The sequence below is a fragment of the Chionomys nivalis genome, chromosome 8 (assembly GCF_950005125.1).
Source record: "Chionomys nivalis chromosome 8, mChiNiv1.1, whole genome shotgun sequence".
Classification (NCBI taxonomy): Eukaryota; Metazoa; Chordata; class Mammalia; order Rodentia; family Cricetidae; genus Chionomys; species Chionomys nivalis.
Window position 1 is genome coordinate 83,651,244 of NC_080093.1, and position 27,440 is coordinate 83,678,683.

Consider the following 27,440-nt stretch of genomic DNA (forward strand, 5'->3'; position numbering starts at 1 on the left):
TCAGCTCTGTAGCGAACAATCTGCCGCTATATAATCATCCCAAGGCATTTTCAGTGCTGCTCAACCACTTTCATATGCTTTATTATTCAAGTTTTCACCAAGCTAATTAATGTCTTCAGGATACATTCAAATCTGTCTTTAAAATTTCTAAAGGAAAACCTGGAGCATACTCCAAGTGAGACCTGCCCAGTGTAAACAATTTCCTAGAACAGCGCTAACATGTGTCTAACATTCCTCTTCTCCTGTATTCCCTGCTGTTCACACTCATACTCATCCTTACCTGAGCACAGTCGTACTTTGGCAACGGTTAGCAGGAATAGTTGTTTTCTAGAAGTCCTTAAACCTTGAAGAAATCATTATGGAAAACAGTGATTGTTATCTGTCATCTATAGAGGTTTTTTTCTAGAGATGTTTTACAGATTGTCTTAGTTAGGGTTTCTATTGCTTGAACAAAGCACCATGACCAAAAAAATCAAGTTGGGCAGAAAAGAATTTATTTGGTTTACACTTCAGCATTGCTGTTCATCACTGAAGAAAGTCAGGACAAAAACTCAAACAGGGCAGGACCCTGGAAGCAGGAGCTGATGCAGAGGCCATAGAGGGAAGCTGCTTATTGGCTTGCTTCCCATGGCTTGCTCAGTCCAACTTCTTTTTTTTTTTTTAAATATATATGTATATTTCAGTATTGGGGGGAGGGAGTAGAAAAGAAAGCAGCCCCTATGCTGGGCCCTATTCAGTGGCAGCTTCTTGTTCCATAGGGTTAAGGAAGACTTTGAGGAAATAAAAGTTGTTTGGGAAAACCCAAGTGTAATTGCTTCATATGCTGTGATGGGTAGGAGAGATGAAGTGAAGTATGAAGGCCCCTCACACCCTCCATCTTGCCTCAGACTGTGTCCCGGAACCCTGGGGTGGAGAAAGCGCTACTTTCATTCCTGCTTCTTGGGATTGTTGACAGCCACTTAGTGATAGAGAACCACAAGCAAGAAAAGTGACACACCCAGCATGTTGGCGAAGACGGCGAGCTGCGAGTCTGTGATCGTCCTGACCAGCTCCACTGGGCTCTGATGCCACCACTTGCTGTACAAGCTCCAGGTAGCTCAGCCCAACTTCTTATAGAAACCAGGACGGACCAGCAGCAACCCAGGGATGGCACCACCCACCATGGGCTGGACCCTCCCCCATTGACCACTAAATGAGAAACTGCCTTATCACCAGATCTCATCGGGGCATTTCATCAACTGAGGTTTCTTCCTCTGATGACCTTAGCTTGTGTCAAGTTGACACACAAAACCAACCAGTGCACAGCCTTTGCATGACTTTGGTCCCAAGATGGTCCTGGCACACCTGGAGTGCCTTGCATTATCGGGAACTGCACACATTACACAATAAGTACTCACATCGCAGAGGTATGATGTTTTCCTTTGGAAATCAAACAGATTAGATCAGGGCTTTGGAATGAGGAATTTGTTTTACCCCTAAAACAACTTTGTGTAACAATTAATAAACAGGCCTTTGCACAGCACTTCGAGGTTCACTTCATAGGAACTTGCTCCTTGCTGCCAGAGAGCCTGAATTACATTCTGGAGTGACCCTCTTCTTCGACTGACCCTTGCAACACAGAACCCATCTATTTTAGGCTTCTGGACTATTCTGGCCATTGAGGCTGTGTCACGCATGGGGTCCCTCTCACGGCATGGGACCAGTCATTGGTGGGCCACTTCCACAAGTTCTGCGCCTCCATTGCCACAGCACATCTTGCAGGCAGAATAGATTGTAGGTCAAAGGTTTTGTGGCTGGTTTGGTGTCCCAGTGCCACCACTGGAAGCCTTACCTTGTTACAGAAGTTGGCCAGTACAGGCTCCATGTCCTCCATTACTAGGAATGCTCCTTTAGCGTCAGCCTCATGGATGCCTGGGAGTTTCTACTGCATAAGGTTTCCACATTGCCCCTCAGATACCCTCCAGTTCTCTCCCTGTATCCCTCCCTGACAACCTGATCCCTCCTGTTCCCATCTCAGACTGCCCCAGTCCACCCACAAAATCTATTCTATTTCCCCTTCCCATGGAGATCCATGCAGTCCCCCTTAGAGTCCTCCTTGTTACTTAGCCTCTCTGGGCCTTTGGATTACAGCATGGTTATCATTTACTTCACAGCTAATATCTACTTATAAGTGAGTACATACCATGGTTTTCTTTCTGGGTCTCGGTCACCTTACTCAGGATGATTTTGTTTTTCTAGTTCCATCTATTTGCCTGAAATTTCATGATGTCATTTTTTAAATAGCTGAGTAATACTTCATGGTGTGAATATAAATATACTACATTCTATTTATTCATGTCTCATGTTGACAGACATCTGGGTTGTTTCCAGTTTCTGGCTGTTATGAATAACAGTGCTATGAACATAGTTGAACAAGTGTCTTTGTGGTAGGATGGAACATCTTTTGGGTATATGCCCAAAAGCAGTATAACTGGGTCTTGAGGTAGATCAATCATTTCCCAATTTTCTAAGAAACTGTCATATTGATTTCCAAAGTGGCTGGACAAGTTTGCACTCCCACCAACAGTGGAGAAGTGTTCCCTTACTCCACATCCTCACCAGCAATAGCTGTCACTTGTGTTTTCGTCTTGGCCATTCTGACAGGTATAAGATAGAATCTGAAAGTAGTTTTGATTTTCATTTCCCCTATAGCTAAGCTAAGGGTGTTGAACATTTCTTTACATGTTTCTCAGCCATTTGAGATTTCTGTATTGATAATCCTGTTTAGATATGTACACCATTTTTAATTGGATTATTTGGTTTGTTGATGTCTAGTTTCCTGAGCTCTTCATATGTTTTGGATATTAGTCCTCTTTTGGATGTGGAGTAGGTGAAAATCTTTTCCCGTTCTGTAGGCTGCCACTTTCTGTTGATGGTGTCCTTTGCCTTACAGAAGCTTTTCAGTGTCCTGGAGTCCCATTTATTACTTGTTGATCTTAGTACCTGTACTATTGGTGGAAGGCTTTTAAATGGGTTCTGGGACCTGAACTCAGGTCCTCACACTTGTGCTTTCTTCAATGAGCCATCTCCCTAGCCTTATATACATTAAATATAAATAAAATATGTTTTGGAGAACTGATCAAAAGTGATATGAATTGGTTGGAAATGGCATGTAAAAAAAGGATGATTTCTTAAGGAGATAAGTGTATTTATTTGTAATATGGCTATAAAATAACAAAAATAGTTTAACTGTATTTTTAAATATTGGAATAACTTTATCATAAATATTTGGAATCAAAACTTTGTGAGTGAGCGGCAAGGCCTGGTAGCAAATGCCTTTAATCCCAGCACTCATGAAGCAGAGGTGGCAGGGAGGGGGTGCTATGTGAGTTTGAGGCCAGACTGGTCTACATATTGAGTTCTAGGCCAGACAGGGTTATATAGTGAGACTCTGCCTCAGACATTTAAAATATATAATATATATAAACCCAGTGTCATCAGTTATGTCAGAATTTTCTAGGCATGGTGCTCAGTATTTGCTGCAACTCCTTTTGTAGGCCCTTTATCCAACACCTTGCTCTTTTCCTTCTCTTATCTAATTATCTGAAACTTTAGAGGAGTAGGCACCGCCCAATGAGGGTACGCGGCTGCCCTGGTCCTATGGTTGGGATCCAGAGACCTGGGAGTGACATCATCTTTAACAATAAAATGCCCCTCTGGGTGAGCAAAGGCCTACATAAGAAATGCAGATCTGAGGAGCTGCAGCCCAGTTCATCCACCATCTCATTCACTCCAGTTTGATACAACACCAGTCGGTGGCACTTCCGAAGAATCGTCTCTGAAGTCATCGCATGGTAAGGTCACCTCTTAATTGTCCTTTTAGGTTCTGTGAGACTTAGATAATTGAACAAGTTTTTAATACATAATATTTTCTGCCAACATTATGCCATTTTTATTGTAAACTGTTAAGGGGAGATAAATTTTGCTAAATATAGCAACAAAATAAATTTATGGTAAGAAAGTCATGAATCATCTGTTCTTATGATGAAAGCTTCTTGCAAAACCACCTGAAAATACAGAAAATTGATGAACATTAGCATGATACACTTTAGCGACCTCCTTATTATTATTCAAAAATTTGGAATAAAAGGCAGGCTGGTAGAGAGACAATAACTCTGATGTAAAAAGTTAACAATAATTTATCATGTGGAGTGTATGTTTATTTTCCTGTAGGGTATTCATATCTATATTTTAAATTCTATGGCTTCTAAGGAGCTTAGCCTGCATACTAAGGTTGCAAAATTTTCCTTTCACTGTTGAATATTCATGGCTTTTATATAAAGAACAGCATTTTCTAATTTGAAATTGTGCAGGCATTTAAGGATGCTCCACGGTCTTCCCAGCTCTTTTCAAGGCATCCCTATATAAGAAGTCTTTCTTCCTCAGAAGAACAAAAAATAAAGTGGAGATGTCACTAGGTCACCTGAACTGATAGGACTAGACATCAGTGGACCTACAGATTAAGCCAAAAATATACATATTGACTTATGAGCAAGAAGAAAGAACCAGAAGTTATACTAAGCTGTAACTGTTAAGTTGAAGTCGTAAGATGCAGACACTCATTTTTTAAGGGTCAAAGTTCCAAGAACAAGCTATAAGAAATTAATTGATTTTAAATGCATTGACATATTTGTGTGTGTATAATCACACATGTGGATATGTGTGTGCATATGAGGCCAGAGGTCAATGTTGGATGTCTTCGTCTCTCATTTCCCACCTATTTTTTTTGAAACATTCCCAATACTAGAATTACAGGTGCATTGTTGCTGTGGGTGCTGGGGTCTGAGTTCAAGTCCATGACTGTACAGCAAGCCCTTTACTAGCTGAGCCTCCTCCTAGCCATAACATACATTTTTTTTCATTGTAAGAGGTGTGTACATTATTAATAAAGACATAAAAATTAAACCTTATATTTGGACATGGGGGCTAATGCCTGAAACCCCAATGTGCCAGAAACCAAGGCAGGAGGATTGTAACTTCAAGGTCAGCCTGGGCTACATAGCAAGATCTCATGATAAAAATAAAACCCAACAAATTTAGTATTTATGGCTGTTTGTGATAGTATCAAATAATCATTCAAACAGTGTTTGCTCACTAAATAGTGATAATTTACCTAATTAATAGATTAGTGGATTTCAAGCATATCACAAACACATAGGCATAGCCAACATAAGAGAGGGAAGAAATAGGAAAAAAATTCTCCACTCATCACGTGCTTAAAATTTCATGTTAAAGTTTGCACAAGAAATTCAGAAAGCTACCTAAGAAAGGCATGTAGCCAACGTCTCTAAGTCATGGGTGCCTGTTATATTACTAATGTAACCATCATTTAAAGAGGCTGATTCCAAAGACGCATGAAAAAACAGCTCAGCTGATCACTGCGACATCAGCTAACTGCTGATTGCTTAAGTGGTTAGGAACAACGACTACCAGGACTAGAACGCTGACAGTACTCTAAACTTTCTCAATGTTGCTTCTGCTTTTAGTAAAGACAATGTCTGTGAAAGCGATGGCTAAAGTCATGATCGTCATGCTGGCGGTTTGTCTTCTTGCCCAAATAGACGGGAAACCCATTAAGTAAGTGCTGCACTGGGGAGACGTGGACTTGAGGGTCTGCGGTAGGTTTTTATGATGCAGACATGAGGAGCTGATAGAGCGGTCCTGTCTTTCTCCTCTTTCTAGGAAGAGAGCTGTCAGTGAAATACAGCTGATGCACAACCTAGGCAAGCACCTGGCCTCTGTGGAGAGGATGCAATGGCTGAGAAAGAAGCTGCAAGATGTGCACAATTTTGTCAGCCTTGGCGTTCAAATGACTGCCAGAGACGGCGGTTTCCAGAGGCTCGCTAAGAAAGAGCAAAACGTCCTTGTTGATGGCAACCCAAAAAGTCTTGGAGACGGAGACAAAGCTGATGTGGATGTATTAGTTAAGGCTAAGCCTCAGTAAAGGGCAACATTATATACTGTTGTCTTTTCAAGCTCTCTGAAGATCGCCAAGTGCTAGCTAATACTTCTGTAATGAAAATCTGGAATTTTTTTATTCCACTTTTGCTCATTTAAGGTCTCTTTCAATGATTCCGTTTCAATAAGTTCTTTTTAAAATATGTTACTGCAGAACTTATAAGAGAATAAATTACACATTTCCACTTCTCTCCTTAAATACAAAATAAAACTTTAGTGATCATGAATCAAATAATTAGTGTTTCTTACTTGTTTTTTGTTTGTTTGTTTTTGGTGTTCTGAGACAGAGTTTCTCTGTAGCTTTGGAGTCTGTCCTGAAACTAGCTCTTGTAGCCCAGGTTGGCCTCGAACTCACAGAGATCCTCTTGCCTCTGCATCCCGAGTGCTGAGATTAAAGGCGTGCACCACCACCACCCAGGGCGTGTTTCTTACTTGTTAAAACTGTTCCTCAGGGCTGGCTCAGAAGTTAAAACTGTTCCTCAGGGCTGGCTCAGAAGTTAAAAGCAGCCGGGCGATGGTGGCGCACGCCTTTAATCCCAGCACTCGGGAGGCAGAGGCAGGCGGATCTCTGTGAGTTCGAGACCAGCCTGGTCTACAAGAGCTAGTTCCAGGACAGGCTCCAAAGCCACAGAGAAACCCTGTCTCGAAAAACCAAAAAAAAAAAAAAAAAAAAAAAAAAAAAAAAAAAAAAAAGAAGTTAAAAGCACATACTGCTCCCTCAAATGTCTTGAGTCAGTTCCCAGGATCTGCATCAGGTGGCTCATAGTCACCTGTAAGACCAATTCCAGGAGGATCCAATGTCCTTGGCCTCTGCCGGTGCCTACGCTTGTATACACACACCCACATACATATAAGGAATTTAAAGTAACAAAAATCTAAGTGAATCCTATATCTCTTGTCACTATGCATCCCAAACAGTTTTATTGGTATGGGTTTGTAAAACAACACAAGAAAACATTTCTTTAACTCATTTACCAAAATTTGATATTTTGAACATTGCCTGTTTTTAATTCCAGAGTTTAGATCTCCAAGTTCACAATAGCTGTGCAGTGCTTCCCCCTTCTTCTCAGAAAACCCAGTGAAATACTTAAGAAACAGGGTAGAAAGTGATCTAAGATTGGACTACAAAGCGTTTGCCATTACATAAACTCCGTGTGTATCTATACTCTGAACTCCAAACTGCAAGGAATAGAAATACAATGTTTACCCATTATTTACCAATCCTCTTTTAGTGCCCATTGTGGGTGATATACTCACTGATCTTGTATTGCACAGACATGGTTCTTGTTTCCATAGAGTCCCCAAACTTAGGCATTAATTCATGCTAACTTTGAGGACTGCTAAGTACGAAAAACACAATATACCACAGAGGGGCAAAATACAGAGCCTGTGGTGTGTAGATCAGTGAGATTGTACACAATATTGTACAATAGTGGAAATATTCCATGTTCTTCTGCCTGGAATGATAGTCACATTCATGTTCATCTAAAATGTGGCTAGTGTAGTTGTGAAAACTGATTTAACATGTTTGATTGATTTAAACATCAGCTTGTGGTCAGTACTGGACCTCCAAGCTGTAGGTCCCCCTAAACACCTGCCTGTTTCCACTCCAGCTACTTAGTGCCATAAATTAGATTTTATATACGCCTGTAATAAGAGTGAACACATTTATTGGTTCTTTCTTTTCAAAATAGTAAAACTTTCTATTTAGACGTTTTTAGTTAAACATATGTACGCTTTATTGAAAAACTAAAGAGAAAAAGGCTGACTGTGGTGACATACGCCTTCAATCCCAGCACTGAGGAGGCAGAGGCAGGGAAAGCTCTGCAAGTCCCAGGCCAGCCGGGCCACACATCAAGTTCCAGTCCAGTCAGGGCTGCATAAGGAGAGCGTCACACAAGAATAAAGGGGGCAAAAAAATTAAAAAAAATAAATAAAAATAAAGGGGGCAGATGAACTTACTGTTCAGGTGATGCAGTAAACTTTGCCAATCAGTCCTTCTTTGATCACGGAGCCTGTCTTTGCCCAATTTTATTTCTTCTCTCATATCTAAATATTTTTCAGGTTAACTAGTCTAGTGTTCTATTTTCAAATATTTTGTTTTGCAAGACATAGAGTCAGTCTTTTTAGCCTAAGTCCAGTCTTCCTATTTTCATGTTTGTGCTAGTAAGCATCTAAATTAGTTTCAGATAATGAAATTGATATTAGAATGATACAAAAGCTTTTCAACTACATTAACTAGAAACTAATTAATTAATTAGTTAATTAATTTTTTTATACAGGGTCTCTCAATGCAGCTGTGGCTGTTCTAGAACTCTCTATGTAGACCAGGCCGGTCTCAAACTCATAGAGATCTGCCTGCCTCGACCTCCCTAGTGCTGGGATTAAAGGTGTGTGACACCATGTCTGGCAACATGACGTCACCAGAATGACTACTGGGTATGTGGAGAGGTTTGTGGGGTGGTCATGGGCTCCAGTTCTACCACATTATCTTAGGATTGTCCCCATTCCAGGCAGCCGGGAGTATGGGAATATTATGGATGGGCCAGACCTGGAAAAGCTGATATTCTTTTTAGACACAACTGCAAAATTAAAATTACTTATTAGCTTTAGGACAAATTATTATCTTTATTATCTCATTTAGTTTATCCAGACTATATGGTTCCTACTTGGCTCTTTTTATGCTTTTTTAAAAAGGTTACATTTTCTTTGGATTTTATGCAACTCATGTTGGTTACTAAGTACTATACAGATCTGTGTCTATCCTGCAGGTCACTTAAAGTTTTATTATTTTGCTAGTTGATAAATATTTTTGTGCAGAAGAATATTCAAGTTTTCTCTTACATCCAATAATCTTGCAGTATCTCTTTACTAAGTAAATTTTTTTATCTTTTGATAAAATTTATTTTTCTAGACCATTGATCACGCAAAATAATGGCACACTTACCTCTTTCCTCCCTCTTATTACACATCTTTGTTTCTTATAGTTAAATACAGTACCTATAATATTTTATTTTTAATTCACAAAGGATGATACTTTTTTTCTTAATCTATTCTCGACTTTAAAAATGTTGTGTTGGCCGGGTGGTGGTGGCGCACGCTTTTAATCCCAGCACTTGGGAGGCAGAGGCAGATGGATCTCTGTGAGTTCGAGACCAGCCTGGTCTACAAGAGCTAGTTCCAGGACAGGCTCCAAAACCACAGAGAAACCCTGTCTCGAAAAAAGCAAAAAAAAAAAAAAAAAAAAAAAAAAAAAAAAAAAAAGTTGTGTTGTCAGGCGGTGGTGCTGCACACCTTTAATCCCAGCACTTGAGAGGCAGAGGCAGGCAGATCTCTGTGAGTTTGAGGGCAGCCTGGGCTACAAGAGCTGGTTTCAGAACAGGCTCCAAAGCTTCAGAGAAACCCTGTCTCACAAAACCAAAAGTAAATAAATAAATAAAAGTGATGTGTTAATAATTTCCCCAGAAAAGAAGTTACTTAACCTACTGTGACATCCCCTCCCTACCTGGTCTGCAAAGGGCTCTTAGGCACACGGGAAGCACTGGACTTTAGAAAACGCTTTCCTTTCCCTGATGTGTCTCAGGGTCACAAACATGCTAAGTACACTGTCTAAAGGGTCTCTATGAATTATAATCCAGTCACAATCTATCCTCTTGATCTCGGGATGTTTAAAGAGCAAGACATGTGGATTTTCAGGGTGTGGTGGAAGATCAGAAGCTGCCTCTGTGCGAATCCGTGACTTAGAAACAAATCCCAGACTTTCTTCGAAAGAAAGAGAAGCAGCGAAATTTTGAGAGTCATCCTGCCAGCATTTGGGGTGGGAGAGATCCACCAGAGACTACCACGGAGAAAAGCATGGTCAGATGTGAACATATGAAGAAATTTAGACAGCAGGAAATTTGGGCTGTGAAGGTGCAAAGGTTCTACTCTCTGAACCAAGGAGCGAACTCGATAGCATGAGGATAGCGATAGAGAATTATGAGCCTAAGCCTGTGATCAGCAAACTGCTCATCAAAAGATCTGAGCCTAAGCACAGGGGAGCACACGGGAACATCATCCTCCCCCCACCCAGGGTGTTTTACTGCTGGGTAGAATCTGCAACTACTGAGACAGGAGTGCTGGCTTCTCTCAGCTCTCCTCCTCTAGTACAGACCCCGGCTCTCTGCTCCCTGGCTCTCTGGCATGTGGGAGATACCACTTGGCTTGCACATCAGACACCCCTACACACACACAAATAAATAATTTCAAATGAAAACCTTCTTTCACGGGTTGCAAAGCTGTGACCAGCATTAGCTCCTGGGAAATAAAAAAGGGAAGCTTCTAAAGTGATTGTAATGTCTAAACAGCAGGCCAGCTCAGCACTCTGGGTGAATGGTAGGAAACACCAGGGTTCCAGCTAAAAAGCATCCCTCCATCTGGAAGATTCCAAGAGACCCGCATAGACGCTTCGCAATGTACTGTTTTAGAATTAGTTTCTTTTCTTCACCTTTGGATGTTTTGGTAATTTCATTATGATTTCAACGCATTTAGATCACATTCCTCCCTCATCCTCCTTTCAACTACTCTGGAACCACCCAACCCTCCATCCTCTTTCCAACATCATGTCTTCCTCTTCCTCCTCTTGTATTTCAAGTTTAACGAGTCCTACTGATGGGGACATGTCTGGAGGGTGCCATCTACTGGAGCATGGGTAACCTACCACAGGCTACACCATAGAAGAAAACAGATTCAACCGCTCCAGGATCATCCAAGTCAAAGATGCCTCAGCTAGGATGAAGGCGGGGACAGGAGGAGGGGGTCTCGTGTGTCCCTTCCTTCTTTACTCTGCAGCACTGACTGACTTGATCTCGCACAGTTTTTATGCCGGCAACCCCAGGTTCTATGAAGTCGTGAGTGAAATCGTCATGTTCAGAAAACATTCTGCAACAGCCTTCCCATGCCCTGGACTTTCCAATCTTCCTGTCTCTCGCTTTTCTGCAAGGTTTCCTGGCCTTCTGAAGTGAGGTGGTGAGATATATGACCTACTGGGGGCTGAGCGGGCCACAGTTAACTGTTCTCTGCGGTTTGGCCTGTTGTGATTTTTTATATTAGCCACCACTGCACAGAGAAGAGCGATGAGAAGTGAGAGCTGAACTGTGGGTATAAGTATTTAGAAGGCAGTTTTGATACTGTGTCCCTTTAATAAGATAGTAGCAGTGGGGCCTAGGACCTCCCTAACCACAGGCTCTTAGAGAGGTTTATAATATTACACAGGAATTCCCTCATGTGGAATGGGATGTTAAGTTCAATTAGGAAGCTGTTGGCTACCCAACAGCATTCATAACACTATTGAACCAATGGGCGTATCTTGTCAGGCCACAGATTATTGGAGCTTGCAAGAGTCATGGCTGAGTGGGACCTTTTTTTCTCCCCTAGGAGCCTGCTTAAGCACATTCCAGTACTATGGAAGCTAGCTGGAAAGGATGATGCTGCCAAGTGAGTATCAACTTGGTTTCTCTGCATTCTGTCATCAAACTGTGTGGTGCCTTCAGCAATGGGGTCTTACCGTCACGCTCTGGAGAGTAACCAGGAGCAACGGCTGTAACTATATGCTTTGGATGGCTGTTTTTATTTGTAAAGACCTATCTTTTACTTAATCTTTAATTTTAATGTTTCTTTTCATTATAAACCAAAATATTTTTTATCTTGTGTTGTACGAAGTTTTACTCTTTTGGCTTTTTGGGGGGCCCACCACCCAGTTCCCAAATACACACAGATGTATTCTTACCAATTAATGTCCAACCTTAGCTTGGCTTGTTTCTTTCCAGCTTTTTTTTTTTTTTTAACTTAAATTATCCCATCTGCCTTTTGCTCCTGGGCTTTTTCCTTTTCTTACTAATGTATATCTCACTTCCACTCTTACCCCATGGCTGGCTGGGTGTCTGGGTGTCTGTCTGGGCAGTTGGGCGGCTGGCCCCTCGTGTCCTCCTCCCTTGTTCTCTTGTTGCTCTCTCTCTCTCTCTCTCTCTCTCTCTCTCTCTCTCTCTCTCTCTCTCTCTCTCCTCCAGAGTTCTCCTTCTATTTATTCTCTCTACCTGCCAGCCCCGCCTATCCTTGCTCCTGCCTCGCTGTTGGCCATTCAGCTCTTTATTAGATCAATCAGGTGTTTTAGACACGCAAAGAATCAAAGCTTTACAGAGTAAAACAACTGCAGCATAAACATAAGCCACACACCTTAAAATAATATTCCCCAGCAATCTTGTGTTATTTCTTTACATTCCTTTCTGAAAAAAAAAATATTTTTTTCTAGCTGGGCTTGGTGGTGCACAACTTTAATCCAAACACTTGGGAGACAAAACCAGGCAGATCTCTGTGATTTCAGGCCAGACTGGTCTACAGAGTGAGACCTTGTATGTGTGTGTGTGTGTGTGTGTGTGTGTGTGTTTCTATATATAAATATTTAAGTTTAAACATAATCACATTGTTTTCCCCTTCCCTTTCCTCCTTCCACCCCTTCCCATGACTTCAAAGTTATGGCCCTAATGTTTTTATTGTGGTTACACACACGTATTCCTAAACATATAAATAAAACTTGTTCAGTCCATGCCGTATTACTTGTATGTATGATTTCAGAGCTGACCTCTTGGTGTTGAATATCGTGATCTGGGGCTCTTCCTTCCCCGAGGAAGGCAACTTCTCCTACTCTCAGCATTCCTTAGCTGCCTGTAGTTCTTTGCCTATGGTCAGGGGCCCTGTGAGATTTCCCTTCCATCTTAGCATGTCTATTGATGCCGTCCTTGTTCAGGCCTTGCTTAGGCAGCCATGTTGATGAGACTTCATGAGTGTAGCTTCTCTGACATTCTTAGCCGAGGTAATGTCAGAACTTCCCGTTACTCTGACTTTTCCACCTTTCTGGCCCTCAGCAGCTATGATCCCTCAGCTTTAGATGGAGGAGCTGTGTTGCAGATGTATCATTTAGAGCTGGGCAACCGTATGGCTACTTGTTCTCTGCATTTTGATTGGCTGTGGTTTTCTGAAATGATCATCTGTTGCAAAGAGATGTTTCTTTGATGAAGGGTGAGATACTTATTTGTGAGTAGATGGAAAAATAATTAGAATATACTTAAGAATTACTCTGGTTTAATAAAATGGCAGTTATAGGTTCTCTCCAAGATCTATGACCTCAATAGCCCTGGGTAATTGGCTAGGTTTCCAGTATCAGGCATGACTTCCCTCTTATTAAGCAGGCCTTTTAAAAATTGCTGTATTTGATGTAAATAAAAAGAATACCTAACAGTTTCTTCAAAAGACAAGAATCACTCTCTAAACTGATTATTTTAATATTAGTAAAAGGCATTTGTTAGTTTGGTTTACATGCGAGGTGGTAGGTAATCCAACCCGGGGCTGTTACTGAAACACCTGCTTCGTCTCTTTCACAGGAAACCTAATGAGGCTCCCTGCACAAACCCTGAAAGCTAGGCCCTTCAGTGGCATGCTTGGAAGCTGGGTTCTCTTTAACTTGGGAGAAGCCTATGGGCAAGTTCTACAAACCTTTAAACATTAAAGAAGTCTAGAAATGGCTATCAGTCTGCTGGGAAGACTGAAAAGCTGGTTAGCTGCTCAGCGCAGCCATAGACTGGTTGCCTTAGCAATACCAACATGGTGCTGAAAGTGTGGAAGATTCCCAGAGGGCTGCTGGCCTTTCATCCATGTTAGAGGGTTGAAAAAATTCCCGCGTCAGTGAAGGACGGTAGTGGTAACAGGAGAGGCACCTGACAGGTGCATCAACAAGAAGCAAAGGTAGGCGCGGGACTGCTTTTTTCCCGGACCTCTTTACATCTGGGTCGCTCCAGGGCAGAGCTGCCCACTCTATATGGTCAGGTCTTCTCCCTTCAATTAATCCTTCCAGGAAATGTCCTCCCAGCCCTGCAGAAGCAAGTCTTTTATTTGAGAACCAGAATCACCACCACAGCTCTTTCCCTTTGTCTCGGAAAACAAACCCTTTTCTCAACCCCATCACATCTGTCTTTCTCTCCTGGACAGAGGCTCCTCTCCATGAGACAAGAGAGATCTGGCCCCCGGGGCTGGAGAGAGGAGGGGACCTTTCAGCACAGAGATCTTTGGAGTTAAACTCACAGCAGCTATGTATACCTCCACACGATGGGGTCTGTCGCATTTCATCTCAGGTGGTGGAGGGGCTGTGACAAATTGCTGGCAGCAATGGATGCTAGGGAGAGCAAGTAATTTTTTTCAGTTGTCTAATAAGATGCCTTTCTCTGCCTGTCTCCCTCCCCATTGTTTGAGGTTCTGTGTATGCTACACAAACACTCTCCCACTGAATTAATCCCCAGCCCTAGAAGTAATCTTTCATATCCCTGACCTCTCCATAGGCAGTATTTGTTCACACAAGCCAACTTGTTTATCTTCTGTTGCTGATGCACTTCATCTTATCACTGTGGATTAGCAATCTGTCTCTCAGTATTCTTTTTTTTGACACATAAAGCTGTTTAATTAGGTCGTCAGCAATTTAGAAAACCAGTTTGTGAGGATACATCCCGTTCGTCAGAGAGAACTGAGAGCGCAGGTAGCCCTGCAGCTGAGGAACAGCTTTAATCTTTGGCCGCTTTCTGATCAGCCTTGCGCTGCTCTGTAATCTCATATTTCTCCTCTGTGTCAAAGATCTCGCCCTCCTGATGCCTGGGCTTACGCAGCTGCTTTTTCTTGAAGTAAGCATCAGTCAGGTGTTTGGGGATTTCAACTGTGCTGATATCAACTTTTGTAGAGGTGGCGATGACAAACTTCTGATGTGTTCTTCTCAAAGGAATCTGTTGAGGGCAAGAGGTCCTGTCACAGCAGTAAACCACTCCCAGCTGCTTCAGGAAAACCACTCTCTTGCCCCTGTGGCGCCCAGTAAGGATGCTGAGGACAGTCCCAGGAGTGATGCTGGCACGCAGGCGTCTCACGTGCTGACTGAAGGGCTTTTTGCCATGGCTCAGCAGCTTCCGAGGCACATCTTCGGTAGGATAATACCTGGGCATTTTTCGAAGCTTAACCACCCGGGTACCACCATTCTTGTCACCACCAACTGGTTTTGTGACAGTGGCAAGGACCTTTTCCTTTTTCTTCTTCTTTTCAACCTTGGTTTTTGCAGCTGTGTATTTCCTTTTGTACATGGCCTTTCTGGAATACATAGCAGATCGGGAGTACCTGCCAATCCCTCTAACAAGGACTGGATTTCGGCTGCAATGGGGCTTCCCCTTCTTGAGCTTTTTAGCCTTAGGGTTACCCTTTTTGGCTGCACCAGCGGCAGGGGCATCACCGCCACCCTTCTTGGCTGCAGGTTTCTTCTCTTTTGTATCAGGTTTCTCGGCTTTTTCACCCGCCATCTTGCAAGATGGGAAAGAGAACTAAGGTGTCTCTCAGAATTCTTACAAGGGTCTTGAACAATAAATACACGTTTGCTGAATATGGTTAGAAATTCTCTGTATTTGTTGGATTTTTCTGCTCTGCCATTAGGTGGCAGTGTACAAATTTAGAAATATAAATTTTTTTTTGTTTTTTTCCTAACGGTGCTAGAGAATGAATGTAGAGTCACTAAGCTACACCGCTAGCCCCAAATGCCAGGTTTTAAAATTGAAGTAGGATGTGGACAATGCACCTTGGTTGTCAGAGTACCTGGCTAACAGGCATGAAGGCCTGGGTTGTAGCTCCAACATGGTACAAAACTGAGATTACAGTGCCTTTCACTACTGTTGAAATAAAAAAGTTATGGGAAGTCAATGAACCATGGCAAAGAGCTTATGCTAATTTTTTGGGAGAAATTAATAGCAACTATCCCAAAAGCAATAGACTTAACCTTATAAAGAGAACTTCTTGGATTCTTCCCCACATTGTACGTGATGCTCCAAAACTGGAGTCCATACCTTTTATAATAATGCAAACAAATCAGGGAAGGCAGGATACAAATCAGAAGAATTAAGTAAGGTGGAACAAAGCCCTTATAATTTTGTCTAGAAGGCAGAATTATATGATATTCTCATGGTGCTAAGGGATTTTAAAGAACCTATTAATATAGTTATTGATTCACAATATGCAGAGTTATCTTGAATATTGAAACCGCTAAATTTAAAACCAGATAATACAAAATTGACTTCATTATTTATCCAGGTACAAGACATAATCAGGAATTAGCTTTGTCCTATATACATAACACCACACATTCAATCCCATACGAGTCTGCCAGGTCCTCTAGCACAAGGTACTGCAGAAATTAATCAATTATTGGTTGGAAGCATGTTGCAGGCCTCAGAGCTTCATAAAAAAAACATTATGTCAATAGCAAAGTTTTAAAGAAAGTTTTCTATTACTTGGCAACAAGCTAAGGAGATTATAAAGAGATGCCCTACTTGCTCTTTCTATAACCAAACACTGCTACCTGTAGGGACTAACCCAAAGGGTACTCAAAGGGATGAAATATGACAGATGGATATATTCCACTTTGCAGAATTTGGAAAATTAAAATATGTACAGCACACCATTGACACTTATTCAGGTTTTCAGTGGGCAACTGCTTTAAGCTCAGAAAAGGCAGATTCAATAATCACACATTTATTAGAAGTTATGGCCGTCATGGGTATACCTACACAAATAAAGACAGATCATGGTCCAGCATATGTCTCCAAGAAAATAAAACAGTTTTTTTGCTTATTATAATATTAAGCATGTTACATGTATACCACACAATCCTACAAGTCAGGCAGTTATAGAAAGATCAAATCAAACTATAAAGGATATGTTAAACAAACAGAAAAGGGTGGAAAATGCCCCCAGAAATAGATTACATAATGCTTTATTAACCTTGAATTTTCTTAACGCTGACGAGAAAGGTACAACAACAGCAGAAAGACATTGGATAATAGAAAAGTCTTCTGAACTAAATCAACAGTTTATTTCAAGGATGAGTTGACCTCACAATGGAAGCCAGGAGATGTCCTACATTGGGGAAAGGGGTTTTGCTTTTATTTACACAGAAGAAAAACTATGGATACCATCAAAATTAATAAAGATTCAGTTTGAAAAGGAGAAACCTCTTGAAAAAGAGAAATGACAGCTCATCCACAATAGTGACAACCATACAGATGGTAAGGAAACCTCAAAAGGGTTGGGGCAGGGTTCTGTTCTTGTCTTTGCAGGAAAATACTCATCTTCAAAAATTTGAGAGAGCCTGGATGTTTGAATGCTGACAGATGGAAAAATAACTATCCACTAAAGATCATTGAGAAAAAGATCAAGATTTTTGCTGTCAGGTAATTGATACACATACATTTATATATATATGTATGTATATGTATATATATACACACACACAGAGAGAGAGAGAGAGAGAGAGAGAGAGAGAGAGAGAGAGAGAGAGAGAGAGCTGCTTTTGGAGTTGGACACTGGCTCTGTTCCTCTCTAAATCCAAGCATGTTGTTAAAATAAAAATTCGGATTTTCTGTCTCATGTCAGGAGCCATGATATGGGACAGAAAGAAAAAAGAATTTAGAAAAAAATTACTTTTCTTCATATCTATTTTTGTCTCTATCATACCTTTCATGAATATATATATATGTCTGTATATGTCTATATAAATAATATTTAAGTTTTCCACAATGAACAATGAATTTTCCTGCAATAATCCTTGAAGTTTTAAGGAAGAAGGTGGGGCCCCATGACAACAACTCCACTTGGTGGATATGACATCATGATGCTGATAGTACTACTATAAGATCTGTTTTGGGTACCAGCTGCTCAAGATGGTTCCAACTTGGTTAGCTGAAATGGTGCATTTTTTTGCAACATTCTGGCCAGACCTCCAAATAGAAACCTCAGAAAAACACTACCAAATACTTGGGAGACTATTTGCCATAATACCAGACAGTAATCTTGGAACTTAACCATCATTTTACTTTCACAGATCCCATAGAAAGAACATTGCCCTCATGACAGCTGGAAGTAATTCTACAAGACGATATTCCCCTCTCCCAACAAAGTTTGTCCTCAGGGTTAAAGGACATCATTTAGGAGTTGATTATAATTAGTATAGGGTTGGGGGTATATTTTATAGGCTCAGGGATCTCTTTGGGAAAAAAAGGAAAAATTGGGATAATAAATTAGTATGAACTTACTCACACTAATAATAGTAATAGAGTGAATACTTGTGAGTTATTATTTATAGGCAATTACATTGGTATAGATTCTTGAATATTGATACAAAGTTAAATTACATTGAATATTGTATGCATGCATGATTCTATCTCTGCTTAAAACATTTTTATGTATTGATACATACTTAACATATTGCAATGTACATTTCTACCTCTGTTAAAGATACTTACTCATACATTTGTTACATTTTGTGGTCATTGTCCTCACTTGTTGCACAGTTATTTATTGTATAATATCCTAATATTAAGTCTTAGTGTTTAAGTTATATAGGTATTAAGAATTATAGATCAATAGTCATCTATGTTTGTCATACTTACAGTTAGACTAATCAGGTTCTTTAGATACATAGAGATTGTATTCTGCATAGATAATCTTCCACCACTTCAAAGAGCTGCAGAATATGGCATTTAAATAACTTAGGGTTCTGTTGAAGTGAGACACAGTTGCTCCTGGCAACACTGATCTATTCCCCAGAGAATGTTGAGCAACGAAGACGCTCCACTTGGAGCTTGTTTTTTTCTTAGAAAACTGGCCTTTGGGCAAAGAAATGTCCATACCTCAACCACTGACAAGGTACACAGTATCCAGAAATGAATAAGCAGGACTGTCAAATCTTGCCAAGTCAGGGTAAGACTGTTTTGAAAATTTTTCTGCCTCTGAAAATGGTCTTTCAGTTATTCTAGGCCTTAGCCAAAGCTGGTTGTTTCAATGTTGCAAATGAGAGTTTGGGTGATTGCCCAGATAGCCAGTTGTCTCTGTCTTTAAATGCACATTTTGGAAGTTCCTTGATTACACTTCCTGCTTACTCAAGTAATATTATTTCCCTTCTGGGGTCATCCATGGGGTTGAAGACTAGATAGTTGTAGTTACTTTCCTCTCATGACTTGGCCAAGTTATTTATTATGCAAGACTTAAACTAGTTAGGGTAGGATAATTATTGAATATATTTGTTCTTATTGTATATAATTTTGTGTGAGGCTTGGAACTCTCTTATTTAAACAAAAGGGGGAGGTGCTATAGGAAGTCTTACAGCCAGTGGCTACCTGCCCGCTGGGGCGTGGCCTCTTATACTCTTTTTGCCAATGTAGAGCATGCATCTGGCCTCTTTTCTGGCTGCGGGATTCCGTTTCTGTTCTCGGGTCCAGCAGAGGATTCTGATTGTGAGTCTATCCATAAGTAAATAACCATCTCTTTCTCAATTCTGAGCTAGTGTGGGATTTCTTTTAAGCATCTTCATCATCACACATTTTGTACAGTTAGGTGGGCACCCAACCTGTTTACAGAAGTGAAAATGCATGGATTGTTATCTTACACCAGTAATTCTCAATCCTCATTTGAGAGTCAAATGACCCTTGCACAGGGGTTCCTTATCAGATATCCTGCATACCAGATATTTATATTATGATTTATATTTATATTATTCATAACAGTACCAAAATTACAGCTATGAAGTAGAAGTGAAAATAATTTTATGGCCGGGGGTTACAACACGAGAAACTGTATTAAAGGGTCACAGCATTAAAAAGGTTAAGAACCAACATCTTACGTGAACAGCCCCCGGCTTTCCAGGAAGCTATCTGTCTTTCAGCAAGCAGGGCTTACAGGTTTCTCTGTCCTTGGGCAAGTGTGGCTTACTAGGTAGAAGCTTTTGTTTTATAGCTCTCTTAAGCAGAGTAATTTAAACTCAAAACATAACGATGGCCCTCACATACAAAATAAAATCAAGTAATTTAGGTGACCAGGGGTTGTGAGATTGTGCAGCTGGCCAAGTGCTTGCCACACAAGCATGAGGAATTTGGTTCAGTTTCCAGTACTCGCAGTTAAAAGCTGGACACTGGTGAAGCAGAGAGAAGAGAAGCCCTGGAGTTTGCTGGCTAGACGGCCTAGCAGAGTTCAAGAGCTCCAGATTCAGTGAGGGACACTGTCTTAAAAAATAGAGTGGAGAGTGACGGGAAGATGCCAGCATCAACCTCTGGCTTCCGCATCAGGTACGCTTCCGCATGCGCAACCGCAAACGCACAGGCACACGCATACCACCCTTCTCCAATTCTAGGCCACTTAAAGCTGACAAAATTGACATACTATGTGAATTTGTTATTTAACAAACTCCGATATTGAGGAAAAACACAAATATGTCCATCTGTTACTAACATAGCTCATTTAGCAAAGGAATTAGTTCATTGTTTCTAAATAAAAACGTCTCTTTCTCTATTAAACTCTTTGGTATTGTGTATTGGTGTTATAGAAAATTTCAAGTATTTGAGTCTTAATCCATGTAGCTAGCAGTTATCATTAGAATAAATCTGTGTTTATTTGAATCAATGGCATTACCTCCTACATACACAGCAGTTCCTCAGAATTTGAGACAGTGAACTCCGGGCTTAAGATGGTTTGAATGAAATCCAACGTCGAATAAAGTTCCTATATTTCATTTGAAATCCAATATTATGATTGTTTTCTAAGAAATGACTAGAGGGGGCTGGAGAGATGGCTCAGTGGTTAAGAGCATTGCCTGCTCTTCCGAAGGTCCTGAGTTCAATTCCCAGCAACCACAAGGTGGCTCACAACCATCTGTAATGAGGTCTGGTGCCCTCTTCTGGCCTGCAGACATACACACAGACAGAATATTGTATACATAATAAATAAATATTTAAAAAAAATGACTAGAATTTATACTAGAACTTGTAAATTATACTAAACATACACCTGATTGGTCCAAAACAGCTAGGATGACTTTCTGCTATTCTAGTAAGTTCTAGGTTTATTTGTTGGGAGTAGAGTGAGGCACATGAAACCTACGAGATATATAACTATATACAATAACGCGACTAAAGGGGTAGTGGCAGAGTGCTATCACTGAGTGTTGAGAGATTTTCTTTAGAAAATGACAGCGTCAGCAGGGCCGGCGCACGCCTTTAATCCCAGCACTCGGGAGGCAGAGGCAGGCAGATCTCTATGAGTTCATCTACACGGCTGGTTCCAGGACAGGCTCCAAAACTACACAGAGAAACCCTATCTCGGGAAAAAAAAAAAAAAAAGACAGTTTCAAGTTAGACATTCTTAGACAGTTTTGAAGAATATGGGCAATTTCCAAGCGAGCAGAATGGCGGCTATGAAAATTTGGTGTGCTACATGACAGTAGTCTTTGTTTACCTTTAGTCTCTAATAGTTGAGTCCTTCTGTGAGGAAAGTATGCTCACTATCCTTTTTTTTTTTTACTTCAAATGCTAATTTCCTCAGCATAAATGTTGGTTTGGAAAACACTTGACATCACATATGGGATCCAAGGAATTTTTTTTTCTTCTTTTTTTTTTTTTTGCGTGAACTAGAAGGTTCTTGGGTTGTTTATTTATTTAAATAAGATCTTTTTCATTTTTTTTACATACCAATCAATTTCCCCTCCTCTTCGCCCTTCCCTTCCCCTTTTCCATTTACCTTCTCCCCATCTATTCCTCCTCCCCTCCATTTCCATTCAGAAAGGGACAGGCCTCCAGTGGGCTTGCACAAGCATGCCACTTCAGGTGAGGCACGACTGAGCTCCTCCCCTTCTGTCAAGGAGGGACCAGGCAATCCAGCGTGGGGGAACAGGTGACCAAAAAACCGCCCACCAGAGAGAGGTCCTGCTCTCACTGTCTTACTAAGAGAGCAAGCTACACACACATGCAGGGCCTAGAGGCTCCCTGACTGTTGTTTTCAGCGTCCATGAGCTTCTGAGAGCTCAGATCAGCTCTTAGAGTATCTCTGATAGCAATTAGGGAAGTCACAAATCTGCTTGCAGTTCAAGTACTCTCTTCACCATTGCTAGCTAGATTGCTAGGAGGAGTCTTAGTGGGGTCAGGAATTTTTTTATTATAGTGACTAGATTTAAAACAAAGGTTTTTTTTTTTTTTTTTTTTTTTTTTTTTTTTTTTTTTTGGTGTCCGGAGACAGGACTTCTCTGTGTAGCTTTGGAAACTGTCCTTTCACTCACTAGCTCCACCAGGCTAACCTTGAACTCAGAGATTCACCTGCCTCTGCCTCCCAGCGCTGGGTTTTACCTCCCGGCTAACAAAGGTCCTTTCACAAACCTGTTTCATATCAACAATACTGAAACCATGTCCTCTTCCTCTTTGCTTATGCCTTTCCCACTCTTCTTCAAATTGGGGAACGTCTACTTTTAAGAAGGGGCTCAAATGTCATTCCCTGGTGAAGTTTTTTTTTCTGTTTTTTTGTTTGTTTGCTTTTGTTTCTTTCGAGACAGGGTTTCTCTGTAGTTTTGGAGCCTGTCCTGGAACTAGCTCTTGTAGACCAGGCTGGCCTCGAACTCACAGAGATCCGCTTGCCTCTGCCTTCCGAGTGCTGGAATTGAAGGAGTGCGCCGGGCAGATTTTGGGTTTTTGAGACAAGTTCTCACTCTAGCCCAGACTCACCTCGAATTCGCAACAATCTTTCTGCTTCTGCCTCCCTGTCGAATCCTAAGATTCCACGAATTGGTGAGCCCCACCTCACCCGCTGAGGACTTAACAAGTCAGCCGCCGAGATCTCAGATCAGCTCCAGGGCTCACTACGGGGAGTACATTCCCTAGCACAGCATAATGGGATTAGGTATTCCTCTGTGGGGCTGAATCCCTGCGGGTGAGAGTTGGGAGTGCCAGGACCGTATCTGTCTCACTGTTTCATCTCTGTAGAGCCTAACATTAGGCACCCGGTAGGTTCGGTATTATCGGCGCGTCCCATCCAGGTGACTCTCCAGGTCCCCAAGGTGGCGCCACCGCAGGCGTTTCACCTGGTGCACCAGTTCCCGCCAACAGATCGTTTGAAATCTAGCGGCGGCGCGGCCGCAGGGGAGCGGAGCGGGTCCCTCAGGACCACCGCCTGCCAGCACCTCGAGCTGCCCGCACCAGCTGGCGGTCCCCCCGGGGGCGACCCTGGCCTCTGCAGACGGGGACGCGCTCCTGGAAGAAGTCTTCCAGGCACTGCTTTGGCCGGAGACGCTGTCCGGTTTTGCCTAACGGTGACCGGAAGGGTGGGGAGAAAGGGGGAGCAGGGATCTGTGGGTGTCCTGAGACAGGTCTTGGCTGGCGGCGTGGTCGCACCGAACCCACTGCTCAGTCCCGCCGGCAGGGACCCCGAGACGCCACTCAGCTGGCCCGGGAACCCGGCACCACGCCCACTGTGGGAGGAGCGCCGTCATTCGCGCGAGAACTCCCCTCGCCTTGCTTCTGCCAAGAGCAAGGTCTCGCGAGAAGCAGCTAAGGAGCCGGCCTGCAACCTGCCGGGGCGGCTGTGGTAGGCGCAGCTGGTGGAGCGGCCGCCTCACACCTAGCACCGGAGGGATCCGGTTGAGTAGGCGGGGGACGCGGGGCGTCGCTCTCGTAGCCCTTCTCCTCGCCCCGCAGTGGACGTCTCCGGGGCCGGCAGGTTGGAGCGGGTCGGGCGCGGGTGGCTGGGTTTGCGGTGGAAGCCGAGGGCGAGGCTGGCTGCTGTGGCTGGGGTCCGGGTGGCTGGCGGCGGCTTGGAGAAGCGTGGGTGGCGCTCAGAGCTCCCGGCTCGGGCACCGGGTCCGGAGAGGCGGAGAAGGGTGATGTTTTGTGGGTTAGGAGCCCGGAGGCCTTTCCCCAGGGGAAAAAGGAGATCCCTCACACCTCCTTTCCAACCTCCTTTCCAGGGCAGAGTAACCCCGTGCCCCGCCCCTTTCCTGTCATCTTTGGGACACCGCAGCGACAACCCGAAGAGGGCGCATCACAATAGGGCGGTGAGTAAGGCTCCCAGTTTGGGGATAAGGTGGTGGGGAGTCGCCCTCTGGGTGGAGGATGAGACACCTGTAATGTGCTGCGTGGCTTTATCCTGTAGCCGTATCAACAATGGTAAAGCTTTGTTTGCCCCTAACTTGCCCAGAAAAGGTTCTGATTTATTCTCTGTAAGACACAAGTCTTATCCCCTCTTGTATTTGGGATTTCTCTTAGCAGTTTGTTAGTGCGGGCCAGTGTGCTTAGGCTCGGCCTTTACCGGATTCCCATTTCTTTTTTTTTCTCTTTAGAAATTTGAGTCTGGGCCCTAATAGAATTACTGTTTCTCGCCCCTTATTGGTATTTGGAGTCCGTGACATGCTAAGAACAGTTTTCCACTTTGCGCACTTAGTATATGAAATTATTTTCTAGCCATGCTTTCCGAGTTCGTGCCTTTTATTTAACAGTCTGAAGGAAGCGGTACAGTGTATTGATTGGCAGTTGGGTTTCTGCTGTTCGTCTCTGCTCCGTCACTTTTCTTACCTCCACTCGCCAAATTCGATCAAAGCTTTTCAGAGAGGGGTTTAGGGATGGGTTCTGAATGAAAGAGACTGGAGAAATCGGAATAAAAGATACAATAATAATAAAGCGTGCGAATGTAAAAGCTAAAAGGGTTTCCGTATGGGAGAGGCCATCTAGAAACCAACCCTGGGCTTTGAACCAAGGACTGATACTTGAATATTAAGCAGAAAGCAGTAGAAAATAACTTGGAAAATTATTTACTAGTAGATAAAGATTGAGTTAATCAAGTTTTTGAGGAGAGTCATTTTTGGAATTTTATGCTTAATAATTTTCTTTGACATCGAGCTTATTATTTAACTTTTATTCTTCTGAGTGGAGAGAAGGCAAGAAGGGAATTTCAGAAGCACAGAGTGTGGCAAAGATCCAGGGTGATAGAGTTCAGAAAGTTCCAAACAATATTTTTGAGTTTCTACACAATTTTTTCACACTCTTAAATTTTGGGCCTTTTACCTCCCCTGTGTTTTCCTCCCACCAGTCTGAATTTTGTTCTATTTCATTCTTTCTGTTCTTCAAAGATATGTGTAATTTTTTCGCTATTATGTGAAATCACAGAGAACTGTAGTCTACTTGTGGCCTTTTACATCTAAATGAACTACTGAAGTGTCCAAGTGATCTGGGAATGCTGTGCATCTCAGAGAACTAGGAATGAGCAATGTTCACATGCCTTCAGGTACTAGACAGATAAGGAGCATGTCAGATGCACCAGAGAGCTGTCTTGTCTGAGAGGCATCAGTGTCCGCATCTGCCTGATTAATTGTGTATACGAACGTGGAGTCAATCTGCATCGTTCTTAAAAGAATATAGGGACTGGAGAATTTTAAATAAAGTCTCCTGAAACAGCGTCATGTGTCCCAACCAAACTTAGTTGTGTTTTGATCTTCAACATGTGAAACTATTTTATTTTATATCTGGTTTAAGAGTAGTATTTTAGGTCAGAATTTTATAATTTTATAGCTGGAAGCAAAGGTTTAAATCAACCTATGTCAGCTAATTTGGATTACAAAGTTTTAAAAGAATTGGGGAAAATGTCAGATCTTATTAAAACTAGTAGATGGGTTTAGTGCACTTTAAATTCAGTGCTCCAGGCCAGGCAGTGGTGGCACATGCCTTTAATCCCAGCACTCGGGAGGCAGAGGCAGATGGATCTCTGTGAGTTTGAGACTAGCCTGGTCTACAGGAGCTAGTTTCCAGGACAGGCTCCAATGCTACAGAGAAACCCTGTCTTGAAAAACCATAAACAAACAAACAAACAAACAAACAAATAAATAAATATGAAAAAACAAAGAAAAGAAAAAAAATACAGTGCTCCAAATTAAACAGGTACTTTATATAGTAGCCTCTCCTTTTCTACACTTTTGCTTTTGTAGTTTATTCCTGGCTTGAAATTATTAGATGGAAAAATTCCAGAAATAAGCCCATATGTTTTAAATTGCATACTGTTCAAAGTACAGTGATAAAACTGAGTTTCTGTCATTATCCCTCCCGGAGCATAAACCACCCCTTTGTCCAAGTGATTGTGACCAAAATGTGCTACCCATGTTTTTGCCAATTTAGTAGTCATTTGGTTATCAGACTGGTTTCTGGTTTCACAATGTGTTCAAGAACCTTTATTTAATGATGGCCCGTGGTACCAAAGTAGTGCTGTTCCTAACTTCTACATGCCAACAAGAAACCATAAAGTGCTTCTTGCATGTGAAAAACATGAATGTTCTGAACTCATAAGGAAAGAAAAACACATGCCAAGGTTGCTAAGATGTGTAACTCTGTGGTTACATTAAGTCCAAGAGACCCTCTACAGTTCATTTCAGAATTCTAGTATTCTTTGTTGTACCTTACCACATTGTGTCCCTGGGCATTGACTTTTACCAAAGGAAATATGGATTCCCTGGCTCATGGGGAAAACCAGAAGGTTGGAAATAGGAGGAAGAAAGTGTGGTGTGATGGAGACACACTTGTGCTTCTTACTTTTTCTCATAAGAAGAATGGATACTTTGGTTAAACTTTGTGCCTAATACATAGTATGACTTAATAGCATTTGTGGAATTGAAGCTTGAGGATTAAAATTCATTTACCCATTAGTAGGAAGTACTTTAATCACATAATCTGCTTCATGTTTTGTTTGACTGTGAGGAATAGGAGTTTTTAGGTCAAACTCCAGTCCCAAGAGATGGGTCTTAAAAAGTGAAGAAGATCTTTAGCTTAGTGTTAAAGGCATGAGAGAAACAGTTCTGAAAAGGAAGATGGAGCAGCTAAATACCCCTCTATTCTTGTGCAATTGTACAAACAGGACTGATTTCCACTCCAGAGTTTATTATGTCTTGTATAAAACTGCAAAGGACATTGTTTTTTTTTTTTTTTTTTTTAAGTCAGGACTTTTGAGGAATTTATAGACTAGATTTTCATTTTAGCACAGTCTTTTCAAGCTCAGCTAGGCTAATGTCTCATCAGCCCCCTGCTTCTCTATAGAACAAGAAGTGAAAATAGGAGACACATACTCTGTAAGATGTTCCTATTTGAGAATTAAATTTTTTGGGGGGGGGATTTGTCTTACATTTGTTCAGAGTGTACCTGTTGGTGGGGGGTGGACTATCACCTCCCCATGTTTCTATAAAGTAAGAAATGTTCTTCTTGCAAGTAGCTTTTCACCCCCCTCCTTCTACCTCTGAAATGATTTCTCAAATGAGGATTAGAAGAAGGGGTTGAATGTCCTGTCCTCAGTGCCTTTGGTTCTGTTTTTGGGTCTCCTGATTCTTAGGACATACATTTTCAATATATTCATCTGTATGGTAGGTTTATCTGAGCAGGCTGGACCTCTATGAGGGAGAAGGAAATGGAACACCTACATGTCTAACTGGGTAAGTTTAATTTACAATTGAAGTGATTTATAATTTGGTCAGTGGCTTTGATTATATTTTTAATCCTCATCTAATGCCTTTGTTTTGTTTCTTTGTTGATTTGAAGTAAAAT

The 27,440-nt window shown here is 41.8% G+C and overlaps 3 protein-coding genes and 1 pseudogene across 6 annotated transcripts in view; 2 read left to right on the plus strand and 2 right to left on the minus strand.

The window, feature by feature from the left end:
* Positions 1-926: 926 nt before the first annotated feature.
* Positions 927-1,873, minus strand: LOC130879921 (dolichyl-diphosphooligosaccharide--protein glycosyltransferase subunit 4-like; annotated as a pseudogene).
* Positions 1,874-5,548: 3,675 nt separating this feature from the next.
* On the plus strand, positions 5,549-5,983 carry Pth (parathyroid hormone). Its single transcript, XM_057779987.1, has 2 exons — positions 5,549-5,616; positions 5,722-5,983. Exons 1-2 carry the CDS (start codon positions 5,549-5,551, stop codon positions 5,981-5,983), a joined length of 330 nt encoding a protein of 109 aa, XP_057635970.1.
* Positions 5,984-14,585: 8,602 nt separating this feature from the next.
* On the minus strand, positions 14,586-15,378 carry LOC130880189 (60S ribosomal protein L6-like). The gene has a single exon (XM_057779125.1). The coding sequence runs from the start codon at positions 15,360-15,362 to the stop codon at positions 14,586-14,588; it is 777 nt and encodes a 258-aa protein (XP_057635108.1). The 5' UTR covers positions 15,363-15,378.
* An 8,028-nt stretch (positions 15,379-23,406) lies between these two features.
* Positions 23,407-27,440, plus strand: part of Btbd10 (BTB domain containing 10) — a 54,528-nt gene continuing 50,494 nt past the window's right edge. For 2 of the 4 annotated variants that reach the window (XM_057779853.1, XM_057779855.1), the window contains exons 1-3: positions 23,407-23,583; positions 23,831-23,917; positions 27,264-27,328. The gene's annotated coding sequence lies outside the window, so the exon portion shown is untranslated. The remainder of the gene's footprint in view (positions 23,584-23,830; positions 23,918-27,263; positions 27,329-27,440) is intronic. The other 2 variants (XM_057779854.1, XM_057779856.1) reach the window with 1 other exon arrangement.